The sequence below is a fragment of the Carettochelys insculpta genome, chromosome 32 (assembly GCF_033958435.1).
Source record: "Carettochelys insculpta isolate YL-2023 chromosome 32, ASM3395843v1, whole genome shotgun sequence".
Taxonomy (NCBI): domain Eukaryota; kingdom Metazoa; phylum Chordata; order Testudines; family Carettochelyidae; genus Carettochelys; species Carettochelys insculpta.
Window position 1 is genome coordinate 10,636,292 of NC_134168.1, and position 23,035 is coordinate 10,659,326.

A 23,035-nucleotide genomic window follows, 5' to 3' on the forward strand; every position below is an offset into this window, starting at 1 on the left:
GTAGATAAGTTGGAGGGGAGAGACTGGATACAGAGTGACCTGGATAAATTGGAGGATTGGGACAAAAGAAATCTGGTGTGATTCACCAAGGAGAAGTGTAGAGTCCTGCACTTGGGATGGAAGAATCCAAAGCATAGTTATAGGCTGGGGACTGACTGGCTAAGCAGCTGTACAGCGGAGAGGGACCTGGGGGCTATGGTGGATGAAAGGCTGGATATGAGGAAACAGTGTGCCCTTGTTGCCAGGGAGGCTAACGGCATGTTTGGGTGCATTAGGAGAAGTATTGCAAGCAGATCTAGATAATTGGTTGTTCCCCTCTTTTTGGCACTGGTGAAGCCCAATTTGTGTTGGGTCCCCTGATACAAAAAGGATGTGGAGGTGCTGGAGCAGGTTCAGAGGAGGGCAATAAAAATGATGAATGGGCTGGAGCACATGACCAATGGGGAAAGGCTGAGGGATTGAAGCTTATTCAGTTTGTAGAAGAGAAAACTGCGCGGTGATTTAATAGCAGCCTTCAGCTTCCTGAAGGGGAGGTCTAAAGAGGATGGAGAGAAACTGTTCTCAGTAATGACAGATGTCAGAAAAAGGAGCAATGGTCTGAAGTTACAGAAGGAAAGGAGTAGGCTGGATATTAAGAAAAACTACTTCAGCAGGAGGGCGGTGAAGCACTAGAAGGCATTACCTAGAGAGGTTGGGAATTCTCCATCTCTAGAGTTTTTTAAGTCCTGGCTTGACAAGGTCCTGGCTGGATGACTTAGTTGGGGTTGATCCTGCCTGAAGCTGGGGACTGGACGAGGTGACCTCCTGAGGTCCCTTCCAGCCCTAGGATTCTGTGATTCCCATTCATTTGAGTTTATTCACTGCTGCTTAAAAGCCCTCCAGGGTCATAGATTCCCTGAACCTGGGAGGTACCTGCCACCCCACAAGTGAAAAAAAACCCATTTTAAAACCCAGGAAGGCAAACCTGGGATGTCTCCCTCTGGGATAACACCAAGCTCTTAACCCCCAATTAAAAGAGAGCATAAAAAAAAAATCAGCGACAATCTCATAGGTGACTTTTCAGTCTTTGCCATAATTATATGCAGACTCTTCTTGAGGACAGAGGGATCAAATCATTGCCTTAAAAATGATAATTTATTCACAAAACAAAAGATGAAATATATAAACAAAATGATAACACAGACTTACTAGTTATAAAGCATCTTTTAAAAGGGGGTAGATAAACACAGAGAAAATCACTTCCATGGGATGCTGTTAAAAAGTTACAAAGGACTGGGGGGGCACAAACCCACCTGAGAAGTCCCACACCAAGGCCAAAGTGAATGACAACCTGACCAAATATTTCCTTTCACCTTTCATATCTCTATGCCCAGATCTCGCTCTGGCCTGGATATTTACTGGGTTCATTAATCCCTGCTCAGGCTTAAACATCTCTATCTTCCTCTCCCGGCCACACACAAAAAAGGAGCCCCCACTGCAGGTAACTAATTCAAGTCAAAAGATCCCTCTCTTTTCCCAGGGGCTCAGCTGGCAGCAGGACAACAGAGAACCCCCATCCCTGGTTTTACCCCATTACAGACGTTCACTCATGACAGTTGGTTTCTGAAAGCAACCACTTTACGAATCCCTTTCCGCAGGGACTGTTGGACCTCCTTGTTCCTGAGGCAGTAGATGACAGGGTTGATCAAGGGCGTCAGGACTATGTAGAACACAGAGAACGTTTTCTGTAGGGCCTTGGGCGTGTTGGCTGTTGGAACCACATAGACACTGATCATGCACACATAGAAAACGGTCAGCACAATGAGGTGAGAGGAGCAGGTGGAAAAGGCCTTTTGCCTCCCGGTGGTGGACGGGATTCTCACGATGGCGGCGATGGTACAACTGTAGAACGTCACAGTCAGCAGACAGTGTACAAGTATCCCTATGGCAGCAATAACAGATGTCAGCAGTTCCAAAGTGTGGGTGTCCTCACAGGACAGCTTTATGATGGGTGCATAATCACAAAAGAAATAGTCAATTTCTTTGGAACCACAGAATGGCATTTCCCACAAGAAAGTGTTTCCTATTATGGAGAACCCAAAGCTGATTATCCAGGACCCTGCCACCAGCTGGCCACACACCCGGCCATTCATCAGAGCACGGTAATGCAGGGGATGGCATATCGCTAAATACCTGTCGAAAGACATGACCGCTAGCAGCACAGTTTCTACAGTGGACAAGGAAGCAAAGAAACACAATTGCACAATACAAGCCTTAACAGGAATGGGTGTGTCCCTAGTCAGGAGACTGGCCAGCAGCCTGGGCAAGAAGGAGGAGGTGTAAATGATCTCCAGAAAGGACAAGTTCCCTAGTAAGTAGTACATGGGGGTGTGAAGGTGCCGATCACACACACCCAGCACAATGATGAGGCCATTCCCAGCCATAGTTGCAATGTAGGTCACGAGAAACAGCAGGAAGAGAAGGGGCTGCAGCTCAGGGCCATTCCCGAATCCCAAGAGGATGAATTCCACGATGACTGTTTGATTTCTTCCTTCTGCTTTTGCCATGGTGCATATCTGGAAAAAGAAAACCATGAAGTACTGATGGAGCGCGCACGGTCAGGCTGTGCTGTCAGCTGTACTGGAAGAAACCTCACATCGCAACTTCTCTCCACTGCAACAACGAAGTTGTCGAGAGTCGAAGACATGTGCAGAGCTTTCAATATGGTCAGAACAAGAGCACAGGAACCCATTGAATTACTCCCGTCTCCCTTGTCTCTCCCTCAACCTCTGCTGCACTTGAAATCCCACAGTGGGGCCGGGATTCCAACACATCTTTCTGGTATCTGTGCTGCAGTGAGACTTGGAGAAGACAAAACTCAGAGATCGTTGGCTTGCAAGCGAGAGCTATTCCGAGTTCAAACATGGGCATTAGAAATAGCTTCGTTGTGGTCCTGTCATTTCTCCAAATGGAGAGGACATATGAAAAATCCCCCACTGGGCAGTGGAAGCTGTTTTAAGTGACCCACTAGCCCTGCAGCCAGGAGGTTAAGTTCCCAGCTGAGGCAGATGAGCAAACGAGGGGTTGACAATAGCAGCGGTGAGAACAGGGCAGCACAAGCGGCAGTGTGGGACAGGCACTGTGTCCCTATCTGAGCTCTCAGATCGGCTTGGGCTTGGGCACATCGCCTGTGCTGCCAAGGCTACGCTGCTATTTTTAGCCCAGGTGCTCAGTCTGTCTAGGGGTAGACTGGAGCTGGGAATTTCATGGCCCAGGTGAAGTGCAGGTTGACCCTCTATAATCCAAAACTGTCTCAGTCGGCAAAATCCATCACCCGGCGTGATTTTATGTATCTATATGACCCCTTGTCGTGGTTGTAGCCAGGTTTCCTGTGGTCCCATCCATTTCCTTCCAGCCACCAGTCCTGGCTCTCGGTGCTCTGTGCGGTTATTTAGCTGCAATTTACCCCAACGTGTTTTCCAAGAGCCCCGTAAGCAGAGGAAGTGTTGGTAACGTGCTAGACAACATTGACCTGCCGTGGTCTGGCAAATTCTCTCATTCGGCACCGGACAGTTCCCAAAGGTGCCACCCGAGAAAGATTCAACCTGTATAGACATCCCCCCCATGACATACACCAAAAGACTCAACAGCCTGTGGTTTGTATGAAAGTCTGTCCAGCTGTCCTCCGTCATGTATATACGTTTGTGTTAGTTTGTCTGTCTTTGAGGGTGTCTGTCTGCCTGTTTGTCTGTGCGTCTGTCTCAGCTTCTTGCTCATCTCAGTTACAGCAGGATAAGTTGCACGAGCCTCCTTTCATGTACGTGAGCACAAGTGATGTTGACATCTAACCACATACGAAGAAATAAAGTGGGATAAAAATGAAAATTCCTCAAGAGAGAAATAAAATGAAAATAGACCCAGAGAAAACAGGAGGGAGCAACAAACGGAGATAAAATAGAGAGACAGAGAGTGAGCGTGTGCGTTTGTGTGAGAGAGAGGCTGTTATGTCTCCAAATGCTATGAACAAGAACATAGATACGTGTTTAAAGAGAAGTAGCCGAGACGTGATGTTAATGCAAAGCTATCAGAGCCCGTAAATCTGCAATCACCTGCTTGTTTTTCCCTGTATCGCTTGTTGATAAGTCCTTATTGCCTGCTGCTGTAACCACTGACTTGCAATGCACCTGATCCAGCTCTGGCTTCCCCACAAGCGGAAAAGGATCACTGAGAGAAGTGCAAATAGAAATCTAGAAAACACACACACACACACACACACACACACACATACACACACACACACACACACACACACACACACACACTGAAGAAAGACCATTGAATTTGTTGGAACAATTCTACAAGCAATCGGACACATGTGGTGAATAATGGAGTGCACACACAGATCGCAAATAAACTGGATTGATTCATGGAGAAGAGCTGGGATGGAAATCACTCTTGCCCAGAACTGGGAATGGGTGAGAGGAAATGGATCACTTGGGTTGTGTCTACACCACAAAAATAACTTCAAAGTTGCTAATTTTGTAACTTTGTAAGCTACTTTGAAGTAGAGCATCTACACACACCCTACTTTGAACTTGGAATGGAGTAAAGGCTTGAAAGTTGGGCTCCCTACTTCGAAGTTAACTTTGAAGTCATAGAAAATGTGTGTAGAGTCTCTGCTGGCTACTTCAATGTAGTCCCCAACTTCAAAGTTAGCTTTGAAGTTAGTTCCTAGTGTAGCTGAACCCTTGATGATCACCTGGTCTATTCATTCCTTCCGGGGCACCGAGCATTGGCCACTGTCAGAAGAAAGGACACTGGAGTATATGGACCTTGGGTCTGATCCTCTATGTTCTGAACTGGAGATCCGTGTGTTCCTCCTTATTCTGCATGTTTTGCTCTGAACTACTGAACTTTTTCTCTTTCCCCTGGGGCTGGACAAGCAGTGATGTTCTTTCAGACTTGGCACATGCTGGAGCAGGTCTTCATCTTTTCTAAATCTGATTACTTCATTGTCACTGTGCTGTGTTACCTTTTCCATCCATCATCTAGTGCCAGCTGCACCCTCGTCCTCACCCTTCCTTCAGATATTCTGAGCTACGATTATAACCTTTGCCATATATTTTCCAGTTATTCCTCCCATTGCGAGTCCTCACTGCCCACAGGAAATGGAGCTCTGCTCTCCTACTGCCTGGCTGGGCTTTATTGCTCATCTTGGGCTGTTTTGTTGTCATTCCCTTGCATGGAAAAGAACTGCTTCCAAACTGAACATAACAGAGTCCAAAGAATTCCTGATCCCTAAGATGAAGCAATAGAAGAAAGGGAAAGTCTCATCTGAATGGAAATTAATTCAGAGAGTCCTTTTGATCTCAAATGAAATCTGTGTTCATGGGATAAGTATTGCAGAGGGAGCCATGTTAGTCTGTAGCTTTGAGAACAACAAGAATTCTTGTGGCACCTTATAGACTAACAGATATTTTGGAGGATAAGGATGAGCCACAGAACAGGTCTTTGCCCAGGAAAGCTCATGCTCCAAAACATCTGTTAGTCTATAAGGTGCCACAAGACTTCTTGTTGCTGATGGGATGTGTGAGCTGAGCAGAGCTCCTGGAATAACAGAAAAAAAGGACCAGTGGCAGGTTTATTTCACAAAAAGAGGAAAACTGAAATACTCACAAGGAGAAACCAATTGGGAGATAAATCTCCCAGTTCAGTCTGAATTCTTTGGTACCAAACGGAGGCTAAGAAGACCCCTAAGCTGCCACAGGACCAAAATTCCAGTCTTCTTTTGTGTTCGCTCAGGCAGGGACACGCCCAGCTGCAGTTACACACAGAGTCTCTGAGCAGCTCTGGTGGTAACCAAGAAAGGAAAAGCTCCAGCTCCCTGCCTAGGAACTGCGACTGCCCTGCCCAGCCCTGCTCAAAGCACCGACCCAGAGGAGCTTGTAACCGGCTTTGCCTCTCCCTCTGCGTGCAGAGGATTAGCCACAGGTGTGTGACCCGGCTGGGATTCTGCCCTCGATATTCCATGCAAAGACACACGGCTTAGGTTAAACTGCACCCACATTCACTTGCTACTAACGGTTGATTTTCTGGGCTAGTAAACAGATCGAAGCAGGTTAATGGGCAAACCCACCAAGAGGCACAGTGAGTGTAAGGCCCCAGTTAGATGGATTATGGATTAGCAGGTTCTCACCTGACTGCTGATACCAGGAAACTGGCAGAATGGCCAGGCACGACCTGCAGCTGATTTACGGTTTGGGTTTCTCAGGTGCCCACAGACAGGCTGAAATCCCTTTAGTTGGGTCCAGCCCTTCCCCCCAGTTTAACCTTTTTTCTCAGCTCTTTCCAGGAGTGCTCTTGTGTGGGCCGTGAAGAGGAAGTGAGGAGCTGAGTCCCTCCCATTTATAGCTTCAGCGCAGGGCAGGAACGCTTTGTTTCCAGTCTTGGGTCTCAGACCAGCGGGTGGAAAAACACCGATTTCCTAACATGGCGCCCAGAGTTCTGGGATTTCATCACCTGCCCCTGGAGACTCACAGCTGCTGTTATTTACAGGCTCTGTGGGGAGTTCCCGGGAAGGCTCACCCGGGGGGTAGGAGCTTCACCTGAGGCCCATCATGTTCCCTAAAGGTGTGTGTGATAAACACCCTTGTACAATAGCCACCAAAATAACAGCAATAACACAAAACCAGCACAGAACTCACAACACAATTTTTGTTGGACTAGTGCAACCCTGCTGGTGCCAGTAGGCCTGTTGAATGTCTGAAAAACAAAGAAACATTTCTCAGTCCCCGGTAGAGACAAACTATTGGTAAACATTTCCCTTCCTGTTCCACATCTCCTGGCTGTTTGGAATAAAGCAGAAGAATTACCTCCCTACTTTTCTTATTTGTGAATTGATCAGGTGGTTAACCACACTTTCCACTTTCGCACGTCAGGCCCTGTTTGCACTCATTTCCCTGAGGTGATAAGATGCAGCATTATTTCTTGGTAGGAGCCGAAGGGAAGCATTACTATGAGATATGGTTTTAATTACAGGTTGAACCTCCCAAGTCTGGCACCGTAACGACCTGACCAGTGTTGAATGAGAAAATTTGCTACACCATTGGAGGTCAATTTTGTCTTGCACATTACCAAAGCTTTCACTGCTTGCTGGGCTCTTACAATGCATTTTGGGGGTAAATCACAGCTAAACAACAGCTCAGAACACTGACAGCCAGGACAGGTGGCTGTGAAGAACTGTGCAACCGCAGGAAAGTTGGCCCCACCCTTGGAACGTGGCCATCCTGCTAACTAAAATGATGCGAAATCGTGCGTGTTACCGGCTGAGAGAGCAGGACGATAGGGGTTCAACCTGTACCATCTTTGAGGCAGTCTGACTACTCACAGCCACGGTAAGGCCCAGAGTTTCTGGAATTGTTCTTTGGACCCTTTCCCCCTTCCTAAGCTTCAGAGGCACATGGATTTAATGTTTGTACCCCTCCGGCAGCTCTCAGTTGCGTCTTCCGGAGCAGCGTCATTGTAGCCATGTCAGTCTCAGGAGATCAGAGACTTACAGTGGATGGGGAAATTACTTTTATTGGTGACAGAGACACGGTTTCAAGCTTACACTTTAGAAGCCCAAAGGTACAAACCCCTACAGTGCAAATGAACATCTGGCTTTAATTTTTAAGTGTCAAAATATTTTTGTTGCCTCCTTTAGCTCAGCAGGCAGCTTCTGCCGCAGCATCGATAAAACACCTTGATCACCCTATTCAGCACCGCTTTTGTTGTCACCCCATAAATAATGGGGTTTAACATGGGAGGAAGGAGCAGGTGGAGATGGGCCAGGAGGTTGAGAATATAACCAGGGAGGATGTGCCCTAAACTGTATGCAAAAGAGGAGAAAAGGGAGGGTGGGTAGAACATCAGTATGACAGAGATGTGGGAGCTGCAGGTGCGCAGAGCTTTGAGCCGGGCGTTGCTGGATGGGAGCCGGAAGACGGCCCTGAGGATCAGCACATAAGACATAGCAATGAGTGCAGCATCCAACAGAAATACTAACATAGCCATGACGATGCCTAACACCGTGCTGGCTGTGGTGTTGTCGCAGGCCAGCCGGGCGATGCCCCTCTGCTCACAGTAGGTGTGTGGCAGGAGGTTGGTCCTACAGAACTTCAGTCTCTTCGCCAGCAAGACAACAGGGAAAACAACACAGAAACTTCTTGTGACAATGGCCAGCCCCATCTTACCAATCACAGCCTTGGTTAGCACAGTGCTGTATCTCAGGGGGTTGCAGATGGCAACATACCGGTCAAATGCCATGGCCACCAGGATGGCCGACTCGGCAATGAAACTGAAATGGATGAAAAACAACTGGGTGAGGCAGGCAGCAAAAGAAATTCCCCCTGCTCTGAACCAGAAGAGATCCAGCATCTTGGGCACTGTGGTGGTCGATAGCAGTAGATCAGCTGTGGCCAGCATGGAGAGGAAAAGGTACATGGGCTCATGGAGGCTTCGTTCTGTCCCGATGATGAATAGCAGGAGAGAGTTGCCAGAAAGTGCTGCAATGTACATCAGACAGAAGGGGATGGCCATCCAGATGTTCGACTCCTCTGTACCTTCGATGCCGGTCAGGATGAAGCTTACAGGGGCAAAATAGGTCTGATTGTTGGCCGGCATCGTGTACCATCCCTTGGAGCTTTTTATGCCATTTCCAGGAGCTAACAGCAAAAGTGAAAATCAGTGAGAACTCAAGTGTGAGCTAGGACTGGAATGCATTTGGTGACAGAGTGAAGGCTGCCTCTGGGAGGCCACCTGGGAAGTGAGATGCCACCGAGCCCTCTGACCCACCAGCATGTCCCCCCCCACCGTGTGTTTCTGGAACAAGGTACAGACATGCTCCTGGTCTTACTAATTCACCAGCATTTGCACAGGTATGGACACAACTTTTTGCCATTATATGAGCCCCTGGAGACCGCAGCCAAATTAATTCCAAGCTTCCCAGACTCACAACCCTGCTGGAGGATAAACCAAAAATGTTACCGCCTTATGTGCCATTGAGAACCATACAGCATCGGGCCATAGAATTCCCTCCCTCCCTGCCTTTGGAGAGGAGTATACAGTGACTTTCCCCCTGAGCTATGATTTTCCCTTGGGCTCCAATGCAACTCAGTCATTGAGAGAAAGCAAAAACGAGTACACAAACTAGAAAACATAGATTTTAAATGATCATAAGTGAGAGGAAATAGATCAAAACAGAAAACTTAGCAAGGAAATTCTCACCCTGGCTAATGGTACAAGCCCTCCTGCTGATTTTCAAGACACAAGCTGCACTTTCTTTATGTCTTGGAATCCCCACGGTTTTCATGCAGAGGCTAGAAATTGCTTTAGCCTTGATCAAGCACTTGCCCCCAGTTTGGTCTTTGACCCTCTGTTGTTTGCAGCAGTCTTTTTGTCTGGGGGGCTCTCATGATTATGTGGGTTAGCCAGCAGACTGGGAGTAAAAGGGTTAACCTCCTTAGCCAGGTGGGGTTGGCCTATAGGAATGTAGGTAAGAATTAAATTTTGGTTTTTTCTTTTTCTGTTCTTTGTTTCTTTTTCTTTTTCCAGCCATGAGGGAAAGAGACACAGAATATCTTTGTCCAAGAACAAGCCCTCCAATCTTCTGTAAGTAGGGGAAAGTTTAGATAGATCCGTTAGGCTTTCTTGATTTATGGTTTGGGAAGTGGGATTTGATGTCTGTGCACTTTTTGGAAATGTTCTTTCACTTTTCTTGTACCTAAGTTTTAGGCCCGTGGTGGAGACTCCCCATGTGTTTTACTCTCTGACTTTTTCATCTAGTTATGAGGTTTGCAACACGAATATTGTTGTAACAGTAAAAGTTGTTTTTTTTAATTTTTATTAACCTGGTATTGGTTAAGGTTTGTGTCCCGGTTTTTACTTTTGGGCTGAGATTTCCCAAGTAGTTTTTCCCTGGTTTCCTTATTATTACTTGGGTGGTGCCAGCGAATTTTATCCCCAAAATGTAAGTTTTTTTAGGACTTTTGAGGGGAAGTTTATACCAAAACCTGGTAAATATGGTTTTGCAGGTACTTTTGCTGGCCCCCACTTCTGCATTTATCTTGCTAGACTGGGGAAGAAGCCATGACATGGTGGCAGTGGTGTTGAGAACCCAGGATTTTCAAAAGGACGCAGGTTTTTCTTTTGTGCTGCAAGCTTTGCAATTTTTTTTTCTCTTCTTTTTTGCTCTTTGTTTTTGTTCTTTTGTTTTTGTGCTGCCTCAAGGTGGGGCAGACAGAAGGGTAGGTTTTTCTGTGCTGCCTCAGGGAGGGGCAGACAAAAGGGTAGGTTTTTCTTTTGGGTTGCAAGCTTATTTTCTATGTCTTATCTCAGACCTCCAGGTAGAAATCACAACCAGTGTGGCCAAAGCCTGTGCAGCACTGTCTGTGATTTGGGGGGCGTTTCATGATCATGAGGGTTAGCCAGCAGCCTGGGAGTAAAAGGGTTCACCTCCTTAGCCAGGTGGGGTTGGCCTCTAGGAATGTAGGTAAGAATTGAATTTTGGCTCCTCCCTCTTCTCTTCTCTCTTCCTTTTTCTTTTTCCAACCATGAGGGAGAGAGACACAGAATCTCTCTCTCCAAGAACAGCCCCTCCAATCTTCTGTAAGTAGGTAGAGTTTAGCTAGATCCGTTGGGCTTTATTGTTTTATGGTTTGGGAAGTGGGGTCTGATATCTGGGCACTTTTCAGAAATGTTCTTTTACTCTCCTTGTAACAAAGTTCTTGGCCCAGGGTGGAGACTCCCCATGTGTTTTACTTTGTGACTCTTCCATCTAGCCATGAGGCTCGCAGCACCAATAGTGTTGGAAGAATAAAAGTTCTCTCTTTTTCTTTTTATTAAGCTGGTTTTGGTTAATGTTTGCGTCCTGGTTTTTACTTTTGGGCTGAGATTTCCCAAGTCGTCTCTCCCTGGTTTCCTTATTATTACTTGGGTGGTGCCAGCGAATTTTATCCCCAAAATTTTAACCCCAAAAGGGTTTTTAGGATTTTTGAGGGGAAGTTTGTATGAAAACCTGGTAGATGAGGTTTTGGAGGTACTTTTGCTGGCCCCCACTTCTTCATTTATCTTGCTAGAGTGGGGAAGGAGCCATGACAGGGGCCATGAAAAAAATAAGATGAAGGCTCTCCATGTCTTATAGAGCTTTAGCGTATGGCAGGATTCACATTTCAAAGCTCCACTGGGAGTTGTGCATTCTCAGGGAGGCTCACCAGGTGGAAGATAAGTTTCTCCCAAAGCCTTTTGTTTCTTTGTCTTGAACAGAACCGTGCTAACCAGCTGTCCAGACTGAAACATCTAGCCTAGTGGGCATTGCCCAGGTGTGACCAGAATCAAATTACACATACAACTTTAGTTCCCAAAATGGTGCATAGATACAAACAGGATAATCTTGTTCAGCAAATCAAAACTTCTCCAATGACACCTCACATGACTCATCTTCTAAAACCTGTGTTATGACTTTATCGTAATCATATGATAACAATATCACAGTGAAGAAGATGAAGTGCAGCATAAAAGACTACATCAGAGCTACCGTAAAACACTTCCTTGTGTGCCAGCTGCCTGTCAGGTTGGACCATAAATCCAGAAACTCTCTCTTGCTACACAATGTCTCCAGTCCTACAGAAGGATGATGGTTGGATGGTTCTGGCCCTGGGTAAGCAAGACGTGCACCTCCTCTTGTCCATCTCCACAGAAGAATGGCACCTCCACATTTGCTACAGCCATTTTCTGAGCTCACATGGTGAGCATGAAGGCAGTTAAAACAGCCACGTGACTGATTCTTCTATCCCTTACCCTGGTTTCACAGTCACTACTGTGGAGTCACTTTCAGTTCCTCATGGCATGGGAGCAAGACATGCTTCATTCTTTGGCAAGATACCTCCTCCCGGTTCCTTCAGGCGCTGAGGCCTTGACCTGACCAAAGCACAAGCACACAAGTAAAATCATGGGTCAACTCCCACTGATGAAAAAAGTGTAATTTTTTTAGGATTAGACCCAAAATATTCAGGCCAATCTCAAGGGAGGTGCAGCCTACACTGCAGTCTGTAGGGTAACCACATTGCTCAGGCATGTGAAAAATCCAGCCCTGCGAGTGGGCGCAGTTACACTGATCTAACATGAAAAGCAGCCGGTCAGGAACTGCATAAGTGGCAAACCAAGGACAGGAAACAGAAGACGTTTGTTGGGGAATTTACCCGGGACAGTCCCCAGAGAGTTTCTGTGACTTTCAGGCTTATGTGAGCATTAAATATATCTGACGATGCTCCTTGAAGGTGGACAACGTGGCTAATGAGAGATCCGCTCTTGTTACTTGCAAAGTATGCGCCTTGTTTGTCTTTCTCCCAGAGGAAAGGAACAACTGTATTTGTACGAAGTGAAAGGGGGTCTCCACACTGGAGGAGAAGGTTGAAAGAGTAGAGCCCCAAGTCATGACCTTGCATTGCATCCAGGAAAATTAAGATTTTCTGGATAGAAGTCAGCATTTGGCTCTGCAGGTGCAGCATGCTGAAGCATAAGGGAGCAGTGCAGAACATGGAGGAAAATTGGGAGCACGTGTTCCCCAGGGGAAAAAAAAAGGAGAGAACTCTGGTAATCCCTGGTGCAGATGGACGTCAGAAACCATTTTCAGGTTCTCTGCACAGGTCCAGCAACCACTGTGTTTCAAAAAGAGAATCCTCATCACTGCTACAAGCTGGAAACCAACTGGCCAAACAGAAGATGTGCAGAAAAAGATCTGGGGAGTACTGTGGATGAGAAGCTCGAATTGAGTGCAACTTGTTTCCAAGCTGCTCCCTGGGCTGCTCTTAGAACAGCTCCCAGTTCATGGCAGCTCTTGCAGAGCAGGGCCCTGCCCCCATCCCATTTATTGACAGTCCTTCTGGGAACTGTGTGAGCTGCAGTGGCTGGGGAGGTGAGACAGGAGCCGGGCAGAGTGACCACACTGCAGCCCTTCATTGGGTCCCCCAGTCATTGGCCCCTTCTCACTGTCCTTTTCCTCCTCTTCTCTCTCACCCCCTATGTCACCCAGTCCTGCTGCTCCTCCACATCACACCGAGCTGGGCACATCCAGCTCCCATTGCTCTGGCACCCGGCCCGTGGGCAGAGCATTCAGTGCCCTGGCAGGCAGACCCCTTCCTTCCTGCCCCGCCTCTGGCTCAGCCGGCTCCTGGGGAAGCTGAAAAGTCTCAGACTTGGGGAGTTGCCCAGGAGGGGCTGAGACGTGTAAGTGCCACAGCTCTGCACAGCGCTGGCACAGGGAAACCTCCCCCTCCTCCGCTGGCGTCTGGAAGCAATTTCCATCCTGCCCATGGACCCACCCGGGGCCAGGCACCTGATGGGGAGAGCCACTCAGCTGTGCAGCCAGGGGGCCTGGCCAGGGGAGAGGCGCAGGGCCCAGAAGGGGCAGAGGGCGAGGGAGGGGAGCCTGGGGCATACAGGGCCGCAGCAGACAGAAAATGGGAACAGATGGCCCAGCCCTGGGACGGCTTCTCTTCCCTGGTGCCAGTCCCAGAGCTGCTGCAGCAGGGAAGGGCTGGGGGGAGTCCTCTCCACCTGCCGTAGCCTTGGGGTAGCCTCCACACGAACCCCTCATCCCCGTCTGCAGCCCACAGCCTGCACCCCCAGCCGCAGTCCTCCCCCCAGTCCCACCCCTGAGCCCCTCCCACCCATGCTGGGCACACAGCACAATTCATCCCCACACAGACAGCAGAAAGGAGGGGGGACGCTCCTCCCAGCGCTCTCTGCACCTCCCAGCCCCCAGCCGGGTGCCGCCACCGGAGACCCTGGGCGTGTTCCTAGCACAGACCCCCTCCCCTGCTCAGCCACCTCCCTGGCCAGGTTTGCTGCAGCCCCTGTGGTCAGGTACCCTGAGCCCGGATGTGAAATGCATCCCTACGGCTTAACCCCTTCCTGCCTGCTCTACAGTGGGCTGGCCGGAGCAGCTGGGTTATGTTGGTGGGCAGCGATCGGCTGCAGGTGTTGGCTGCATTTGGATGCCGTGTGATCAGGCAGGGACGAGCTGTCCCAGGCACAATGGGGTGTGGGAACGAGAAGAGATGAGCTGTGGGGAGACGTGAGAGAAATCGTCCCTTTCCCCACTTCTCCCACCCGTGGCTGGAGGCAGCTCCTGCCCTGTCGGTCCCACGCAGTGTGAAAATGCTGCTGTGGCCCCATTCCGGTGTGAAGCCTGCCAGAAATCTGGGGACGTGCGACCTGCTCACGTCCAGGGTCCCTTCCCCTCGCCAGGTTCCCTCAGGAGCATTCAGCACCAGTACAGGAGAGCTGGGACCAGCCAGGCACCGAGGGCGGGTGGCACCAGGCAGGGAAGGTGCCTTTAGTTATCCAGTCAGCCCCAGCCCCATTGCAGTGCTGAAGCCTTGAAGACTGGAAGGTAAATAAGAAGCATACAGCTACCCAGGTGACTTTCCAGTGTGCTGTATTCAGCCTGGGGAAACACGTCTGCACAAAACAGGCGGACCATGGATGTCAATGCAGGCCTGAGAATCAGCTGCCCCTGGGGACAGACGTATGGACAGTCACAGCCCGGCTGCTGGAAACCTGCTGATGTCTGCCAAGTGGAATGGCCCTGGCCCCAAGCCCCTTAGTGACTTTGATGGAAGCTTTGCCCACGTGAAGGCGAGATGAGCTGAGGGTTAGAAGCTGACAGGATTGGAGGAGATTTCAAAGGAACGGCCCAGCCTAGTACCACAGATTCAACAGGAGCCCCGGTAATTTCTAAGGGAATGGATCATAATCTAGGCATAAAATCCCACAGTGCCCCGTCCTGACATGGCCCCTCAGCGCAGGGCCGGGGGCATTGGCTCAGTGCCGGGGGCTGCCATCCTGCCCCTGCAGTCACAGTGAGGCAGCCCCAGTCTAGCTCACCCACTTCCAACACTGCCTCGGTGTCGGGTGTGTGCGGCCGCCCCGGACAGATTCCTTCCCTGCCAAGGACTCACCAGGCTCCTGCCCCAGCCGGGGATGAGCAATCGCTGCCTGGGACTCGGTCGGGAGCTGCAGGTGGTGGGGAATCCGCGCTGAGCGGGGCTGAGGTTCAGGGATGTTTATACGGCTGCCCTGGGAATCCCAGGGGGGCTCAGAGCCAGCAGGGAGCCCCAGGGACCTGGCCTGTGGGACTGGCGCAGGTGGGGAAGATGAGCAGAGAATTAACCCTTTCCTCTCCCCTGTTTTATCTTGTCATTTCTCTGATTTCAGACCTGGCAACTTACCACACCACACCCAAGTCTTCCAGAATATTTACTGCTGAAGATTTGCACGTGAGGAGTGTGCAGGAAACTTCATTTCTCCAGATTCACAGCCATTGCAGATGGAATGGGCAGGTCAGAGCTGAGCAGAGAGATCGGGATACAGGCACTGTTCCGTGGAGGTTATTGCTGCAGGCCGTGTGTCTTGGTAGTGGCCATTCAAGGAGGCCGTCATCATTCTGCCTCCGTTAGCCATGGCCAATTGTCCAGCCTGGCTCAATCCCGAGGATACCTCAGCGACAACTGTAAAAAACAGCATCCCATGGAAGCTAATGAATGAGCATCACACCCAGGATTGCTGCTGAATAGAGACAAAGAGACAAACCGAGGATAAGAAAGGGTGAGGGGAGCCCAGCACACATCTCCAAGTGTGGGGATGTTCTCATAACATGTGCATTCTGGTTATTGTGAATCCAGACAGCTCTGCTATTGACTGAATTCTGCGGGAAGGAGCTAGGATAGGAACCTGTTCACCCTTGTTCTTGTTTCAGTCTTGCCTGGGCCTGCCATGAGGGCAGGGGACTGGACTCAAAGACCTCTCGAGGTCCCTTCCAGTTACAGTTTTATATGATTCTATCTTGTCACCATTAGATGCCACCACTTGTGTCCAAGGTAACTTTGCATTCTGATCAAGCAAACGTTAGGGTTTTTAAGATGTGCTCACAAGCACCGTGTGCCGCACAGGAGAGGTCGTGTGCGGCAGAAGTGATAAACTGGGACTCGCTGCTCTTTTGTGCACAGGGATCAGTGGTGTCCGGGGCTAGCTCGCACAGAGCATTGATTCACAGGGGCCCATAGACGGGGGACGGCTATTGTTTCCATGGAAAGGGAAGATAGGGCTGTCCAAGGTGAGAGGAGAATTTACCCCTCACTGAGTCAGGGAATCAAGGTGCAGAGAGTCCAGACAGCCATCGCAGTAGCTCTTAGATATTTGCCCGTGTCCTTCCTTCGGCTGAATGGACAAAAATCTTGCATGTGTCTGATGTGTCGCTGTCAGCGATCCATCTTCCCGAGCTCAGTCCTGGGCCATTAGAGAGACAAGCAGGGAAAGGGAATCTCTTTTACTGGACCCCTTCTGACAGCTGGTTCCCCTGGAATGACGAAGGTGTGTCCTTCTGTGAACGAAGAAACCCTGTGACTACCTTGAAAGGTTGTGGAATAGGTGGAGGTTTCCCGGGCATGGCAGAGAGAGACAAATGTGGGTTAACTGCTGAAAACCAGGCCACGTGCAGCCCCAGACAGGGGTCCTTCACTATAAGGCACTAAACCAGTCACACTGACCATCTCTGCTACCTCCCTGTCTAGCCAGAATTTACACAAATTAATCTCTCAGGCACTCCAGCTTGCCTGGTGACCCAAACGGTGCCCCTTCTTACACAGATGAGAGGTTATGAAAAGCAATCTCCTGAAATTCACACCGGTGTTTCCACTCCCCAAAAGGACCAGCCACGTCCCCTGGTTAATATATACTTAGATCTTACCCAAAGCACCACACTAGTCCAATCCTTAAAAGTCTAACACCTAACATTTTATTAATAAAAAAAAGAAAGAATAGGGTGAGAGTAATAATTGTTGAAGTGGTAAAATTACACACATGAATAATAAATTTCTTGATGCAGACTGCAGCAGGTGCAATAGGCTGCTATTGTAATCACCTCTGGAATCCATCTTTTGTCAGGATGGGTCAGCAGTTCTTCCATGTTCAGCTCATTGCAGAGCTGCTGCCTAAGTGCTGAGCTGGACTGGAGACTGGAGACCAAATGGAAAATCAGGGTCCCATTTTTTATGGCCTTGCCCATGTTGAGGGAAACCCCTTGTTATTCCCTGGCTGCAATCACATGATCCAGTCACCTGGCCATGTCCATTTTGGGGCATTCTGCCAGTGAACACATGCCAGGAAACACGTCCACAGATAAATTCCTGGAATGTGGATTAGAACCCACTCTGCTTTACCTGGCTGGGAATCCTTTTCCAATAGGTTGCCTGACCTCTTACTGTGTCCTCCCAGAACTAACTTCAACTACCAGTATAGAGTCAATACTTATAATTTCACACACAAAATGATGCAGACATATAAACTGTATAAACTAATTCAGTGAATCACCAGCTTCCAGGAGACACCTCACTTGGCCTTCTTGGCATAAGTACAAAGTTCGGACAGTGGTTACAATAATGGCTGTCACGTTCCCTTAAAATCCTACAATGTCAAAGGTTGTCACTCTCACCCACAGAAGGTCCAAGCACAGCCATTCCTCCCCTCCCTTGTCTCTCTGGCTGTATCAATATAAGACATCTATGTGACACAGAGAAGGTAAATTTGAAGCTCCCCATCGTATCATTACACAAGAACAAGGGCAAGGAAGGTAAAGGATAGCAAATCAAGGATGGCCTGATCGGTACCACACTGTACCAGAAACCCACTGATCGCTATACTTACCTACAACCTTCTAGCTTCCATCCTGCACACATAACTAGATCCATTATTTACAGTCAAGCCCTTAGGTACAATGGCATTTGTTCTGATCCAACTGACAGTCCAAAAACTACAAGATCTTCACCAAATATTCATAAACTTGAATTACCCACCTGGAAAAATAAAAAAAAAACAAATCAACAGGGCCAGACAAATACCCAGAGATCAGCTACTCCAAGATAGGCCCAAAAAAGCCAAGAACAGAACACCACTGGTCATCACCTATAGCCCCCAACTCAAACCACCACAACAAATTATTAAAGACCTACAACCTATCCCGAATCAGGATGCCACACTCCTGAAGGCCCTGGGTGACAGGCCTGTTCTCTCCTACAGACAACCTCCAACCTTATGAGGATTCTAACCAACAGCCACAGTCTATACGCCAGGAGTACCAGTCCTGGAACCTTTCCCTGCAACAAAGCCCTCTGCCGGCTTTGTCCACATATCTTCTCTGGAAATACCATCACTGGACCTAACCAGGTTACTCACAGAATCACGGGCACTTTCTCATGCTCCTCTACTAACATCATATATGCCATCATGTCCCAACAATGCCCAGATGCTCTGTATATTGGACAGACTTCAAACTCTCTCAGACAAAGAGTTAATGGGCACAAAACAGACGTAAAAACACTCCTGATCCACAAACCAGTTAGTCTACATTTTAATGGAGAGGGCCATTCTGTTAATGACTGAAGAGTTTGCATCTTATTGAAGAAGAATTTTCAGTCTGCTTTAGAAAGAGAAGCTGCTGAACTCTCTTTCATATTCACATTCAACACATTAACCCATGGTTTGAACTGGGATGCAAATTTTCTGGGGCATTATAGGGGCTCTTTGGCATACTTTGCTTAATCTAATTTTTGACTCCCCCACCCCGCCCCTCTGCTCTCTGATTTGCTCACCCTGATCATTTTTTTCTGATTTGTCCTCCTTGCTTACTGTTTTTGGTTCTCTGTGCCTTAAATATTGAGTCTGTTCTGGTCTGGCTCTGGTCTGAAGAAGTGGGTCTGTCCCGTGAAAGCTCACCTCATAAACTATTTTGTTTGTCTTTAAAGTGCTACTTGACTGCTTTTTTTGTTTCAAATGAAAACTGGGACAAGGAAATTCTTCCCTACACAGAAGGTAGTCAGAGGCCAAAAACTTACCCAAATTCACAGGCCTGGGCATTTATATGGGTACAGAAACGCACATAGAGATACCAGAGTTAATGGCAAGAAACTTTTTGGAAGGCTGAGTGACTCCTCTGGCTCTGGGTTTAAGTCACTCTCTGATAAGGAAAAGGCTGGGCTGCAGTGTGGGTGGCAGGGTAAGAATTATTCCCCACCCCTGAGAGAGTCTCACAGCTTCTCCTGGAGCATCTGGCACTGGCCACTGCTGGGCCGGGTAGACCTTGTTCTGACCCACTCAAGGGAGGGGGTGCATGTTTCCCGGACAGGGGCAAAGCTGACGTGCTGCACGGCTCCTGTGTCCTGGGAGCTCCAATTTTTCATCCTCAATGGAGCTGGCCCCTTCCAATGGCTTTTCTAGCACCCTCTCTGGGACGTGCCTCAGCCCTGATTTCCTTGCCCTTGTGCCACTCCTTCCCCAGGGCTGCAACTTGCCCCCCGCATTCCCTCAGTCCCCAGCCCCACATCACTTCTTCCCTGTGGGTCCTGTGCTGGTAACACCCCTCTCCTCCAAGGTCCTGCCCATCATCACTTCGCCCTGCCCCTCCTCCTGTTGTGAAAGTGACAGGGCCATGGTCCTTGCCCCACTGGTCCAGAGAAACCGTCAGCCCTGTACATCAGCAACCACCTTGGACATGTGTGCCTTGAGCAAACGGACTGAGCTGAATGACACTTTCCCGTCCCTTCACTCCCACCTGTCCAAGATTCTCACTGGGACTGTCCCAGCCGTGTCCCAGGTGCGCCGGGGCCCTGATGGCTTCTGTCAGCCGAGGCCCAAGTCAGAGAATTCCTCCTCTCACCACAGACTTGATTGGCAGCAATGGCGCCGTCCCCAGGGCAGAAGCTCCCTCTGGCCTTTGTGACTCTGCCCCCATGGTGGTCTGGGCTCCAGGGACCACAGGTCTGGCACGTCGGTCACAGGCCCCTGAGGTGCTGGCACGCGTCCATCTGCCAGGGGCTGCTAGAACAGAAGGTCAAACCCCACCGAGGGGGACAGTACGGGAACTTGTTGGTCAGGGTACTAGGGGGCCGTGTTTGCTCCACAGGTCCTACAGAAACCGAGCTTAGGCATGGGAAGCTCTCCATGGCACTGGTATCCACCCTGTGTGTGTTATGTGCCTCCTGGTGCCCTGGCTTCATGTCCTTCCAGCCTCCTGCCACTGGAGTCCCAGTTTGCCTCAGGCCTGTCCGGGACTCTGACCTTCCAGTATCTCACCTGGCATGAGGTACAAACCTGCCCCTGACCTGCTTCCACTCCCCAACCTGGTTTCTCCCTCACAGAGTTGTTGGCCTTTGAGAGAATCGTAAGTGTCCCTTAGAGGACAGGTGCACACACACGAGCATCACAGAGTCATAGGGTCCTACTGCTGGAAGGGGCCTCAGGAGGTCATCTAGTCCAGCCCCCTGCTCCAAGCAGGATCAACCCCAACTAAGTCATCCCAGCCAGGACCTTGTCCAGCTGGGACTTAAAAACCTCCAGGGATGGAGAATCCACCACCACTCTAGGCAACGCATCCAGTGCTTCACACCCGCCTGGTGAAGTAATTCTTCCTACTATCTAACCTACACCTCTCCCTCTTCAACTTCAGGCCTTTACTCCTTGTTCTGCTGTCTGACACCACCATCCTGGAAGAGTCAAACACGAGCAACGCCGAGCCCATTATCACTCACCAACCACTTTGTTGGACTGGTTGTGTGGTTCGGATGTCTGATCCATGCCTCCCAGTACAGATTCTGTTTTCTGAACTGAAGGAAGGACGTAGGCATGCAGGGGTCAGAGCAAGTAATAAAGGGAAAGATCCTGACCTGTGTGTGCGGCTGGGGGGCGGAAGAACAGTCCCACTGTAAGGCAGAGGCAAACAGCCGGGAATGGCCAGTGCGTGCGAGTTGGTGGCGAAGGAGACTGTAAGATTCTCTGTCCAGGTGAAAGAAGAGACGAATTAGCAGGTGGCCCTGGCGCAGCACCTGTGACTGGTGCAGAGTCAGAGACACGCTACCCCCGGGGTGGTGATCCTAGGGTGGGGCGGACGTGAGCGTGAGGCACACAGCCACAGGGCAGCACCCTGAGGGAAAGGCTGTGTGTCTAGGAATGACTCCGGTCCCGATGACGTATGGCAGAGAACGGGAGGCAGGCGACAGTGGGCGAGAGGCTGGCCAGAAGAAGACACTCTGGAGGCTGGATTAAGCTAATTCCTGGAGGTGCCAGGGGACGAGGGGCGTCACATGCGGTTACGCTGCCTGGCGTGTCTGTGCTGGGCAGAGAAATTCTCTGACTTGGCCCCTGTCCCAGAGAACCAATCAGGGCCCCTGGGATGCTGACAGGACAATCCCAGTGAGAATCCCGGATGCGTGGGGACTGCAGGGAACCTCAACAGCCATCCAGTCCAGTCCCTGGGCTCCAGGAAAACACTGCACAATGTGGCTGCTGATTTAAAGGGGCTTGGAGGTGGCTGCAGGGGCACCACACTGCATTGGCAAAGGCCACAACCCCATCACTTTTAATAGGGTGGGCGTGGGGGGCTTTTCCATCTCATTTTCCACCAGCCGTGAGGGGGAATGATGGGGGGAGAGAGAATGGGGGGTGGAGGCATGGGAGACAGAGAGACAGGCAGCACAGGAGCGAAGGGCAGGGGAAGAGTGGCCTCCTGGGAAGGGGTGCTGCAAGGCTGAGGGCTCAGGAAGATGGATTGGTGGTGGCGGGGAGCAGGACATAGTTCATGCACTGGTGCCTCCACCATTTTGAGAGAACTTCTGCCACTATTTGGATGAGCAGCTTGAGCCATCCAGGACTTGGTGTTTCACAGCTGCCAAGCACCCCCTGCTCCAGTGCAAGTGAATGGAGCTCTGAGTGCTCGGCTCCTCCGGAAATCAGGGATCAGGCATGTCCCTGGGTGGGTGCTAGAAGAGACACCCCAAGCAGCAGGGAGCTGTTGAAAGGGACGGTGAAACATCAGCACTCACAGGGCGCAGGAGCCGTGCAGCACATCAGATACCTACACAAAAGGACAAGCCCTTTTTTGATTTTTGCTAAGATTTTGGCCACAATGAAATCCTGCAGCAGTGAGTTCCACACTCTGATTATTTGTTTCAAGGGGAGAATTTGTGGACCAGCCTTTCTTGCCAGCTTTTATTTTCCTTGCATGTCCATTGTTACTCGTTATGGAGCAGAAGCGCCTGATTTATCTTCTCTCAGGAATAACCCGTCTTCATTGTACACATCTAGGCTACGTCTACACGTGAAGCCTACATCAAAATAGCCTATTTCGATGTGGCGACATCGAAATAGGCTATTTCGATGAATAACGTCTACACGTCCTCCGGGGCTGGCAACGTCGATGTTCAACATCGACGTTGGGCAGCACCACATCGAAATTGGCCCTGCGAGGGAACGTCTAGACGCCAAAGTAGCACACATCGAAATAAGGGTGCCAGGCACAGCTGCAGACAGGGTCACAGGGCGGACTCAACGCAAGCCGCTCCCTTAAAGGGCCCCTCCCAGACACAATTGCACTAAACAACACAAGATCCACAGAGCCGACAACTGGTTGCAGACCCTGTGCATGCAGCATGGATCCCCAGCTGCAGCAGCAGCAGCCAAAAGCCCTGGGCTAAGGGCTGCTGCACACGCTGACCATAGATCCCCGCAGGGGCTGGAGAGAGAGCGTCTCTCAACTCCTCAGCTGATGGCCGCCATGGCGGACCCCGCTATTTCGATGTTGCGGGATGCGCAACGACTACACGTGCCCTACTTCGACGTTCAACTTCGAAGTAGGGCGCTATTCCCATCCCCTCATGGGGTTAGCGGCTTCGACGTCTTACCGCCTAACGTCGATGTTAACATCGAAATAGCGCCCAACACGTGTAGCCGTGACAGGCGCTATTTCAAAGTTAGTGCCGCTACTTCGCAGTAGCCGGCACGTGTAGATGCAGCTCTAGAGAGACAGGGCAGGGAAGGAAACATATTTACTGGACCAACTTCTGTAGGTGAGACAGGCAAGGTTTTGAGTCACATGGTTCAATTCTTCAGGGCAGGGAAATACTCACACAGCTCAATACCAGAGGGAACATAAAGTCCAAGGGAAAAAGTTGTTCTATTTTAAGAATTG

At 49.8% G+C, this 23,035-nt stretch overlaps 1 protein-coding gene across 1 annotated transcript; it reads right to left on the minus strand.

The window, feature by feature from the left end:
* Window positions 1-7,677: 7,677 nt before the first annotated feature.
* LOC142005095 (olfactory receptor 52B2-like) lies at window positions 7,678-8,640 on the minus strand. The gene has a single exon (XM_074982788.1). The coding sequence runs from the start codon at window positions 8,638-8,640 to the stop codon at window positions 7,678-7,680; it is 963 nt and encodes a 320-aa protein (XP_074838889.1).
* Between the last annotated feature and the right edge of the window lie 14,395 nt (window positions 8,641-23,035).

Excerpts from the sequence above, each read along its gene's own strand:
- LOC142005095 (XM_074982788.1), bottom strand. The coding sequence starts at position 8,640 with ATGCCGGCCAACAATCAGACCTATTTTGCCCCTGTAAGCTTCATCCTG.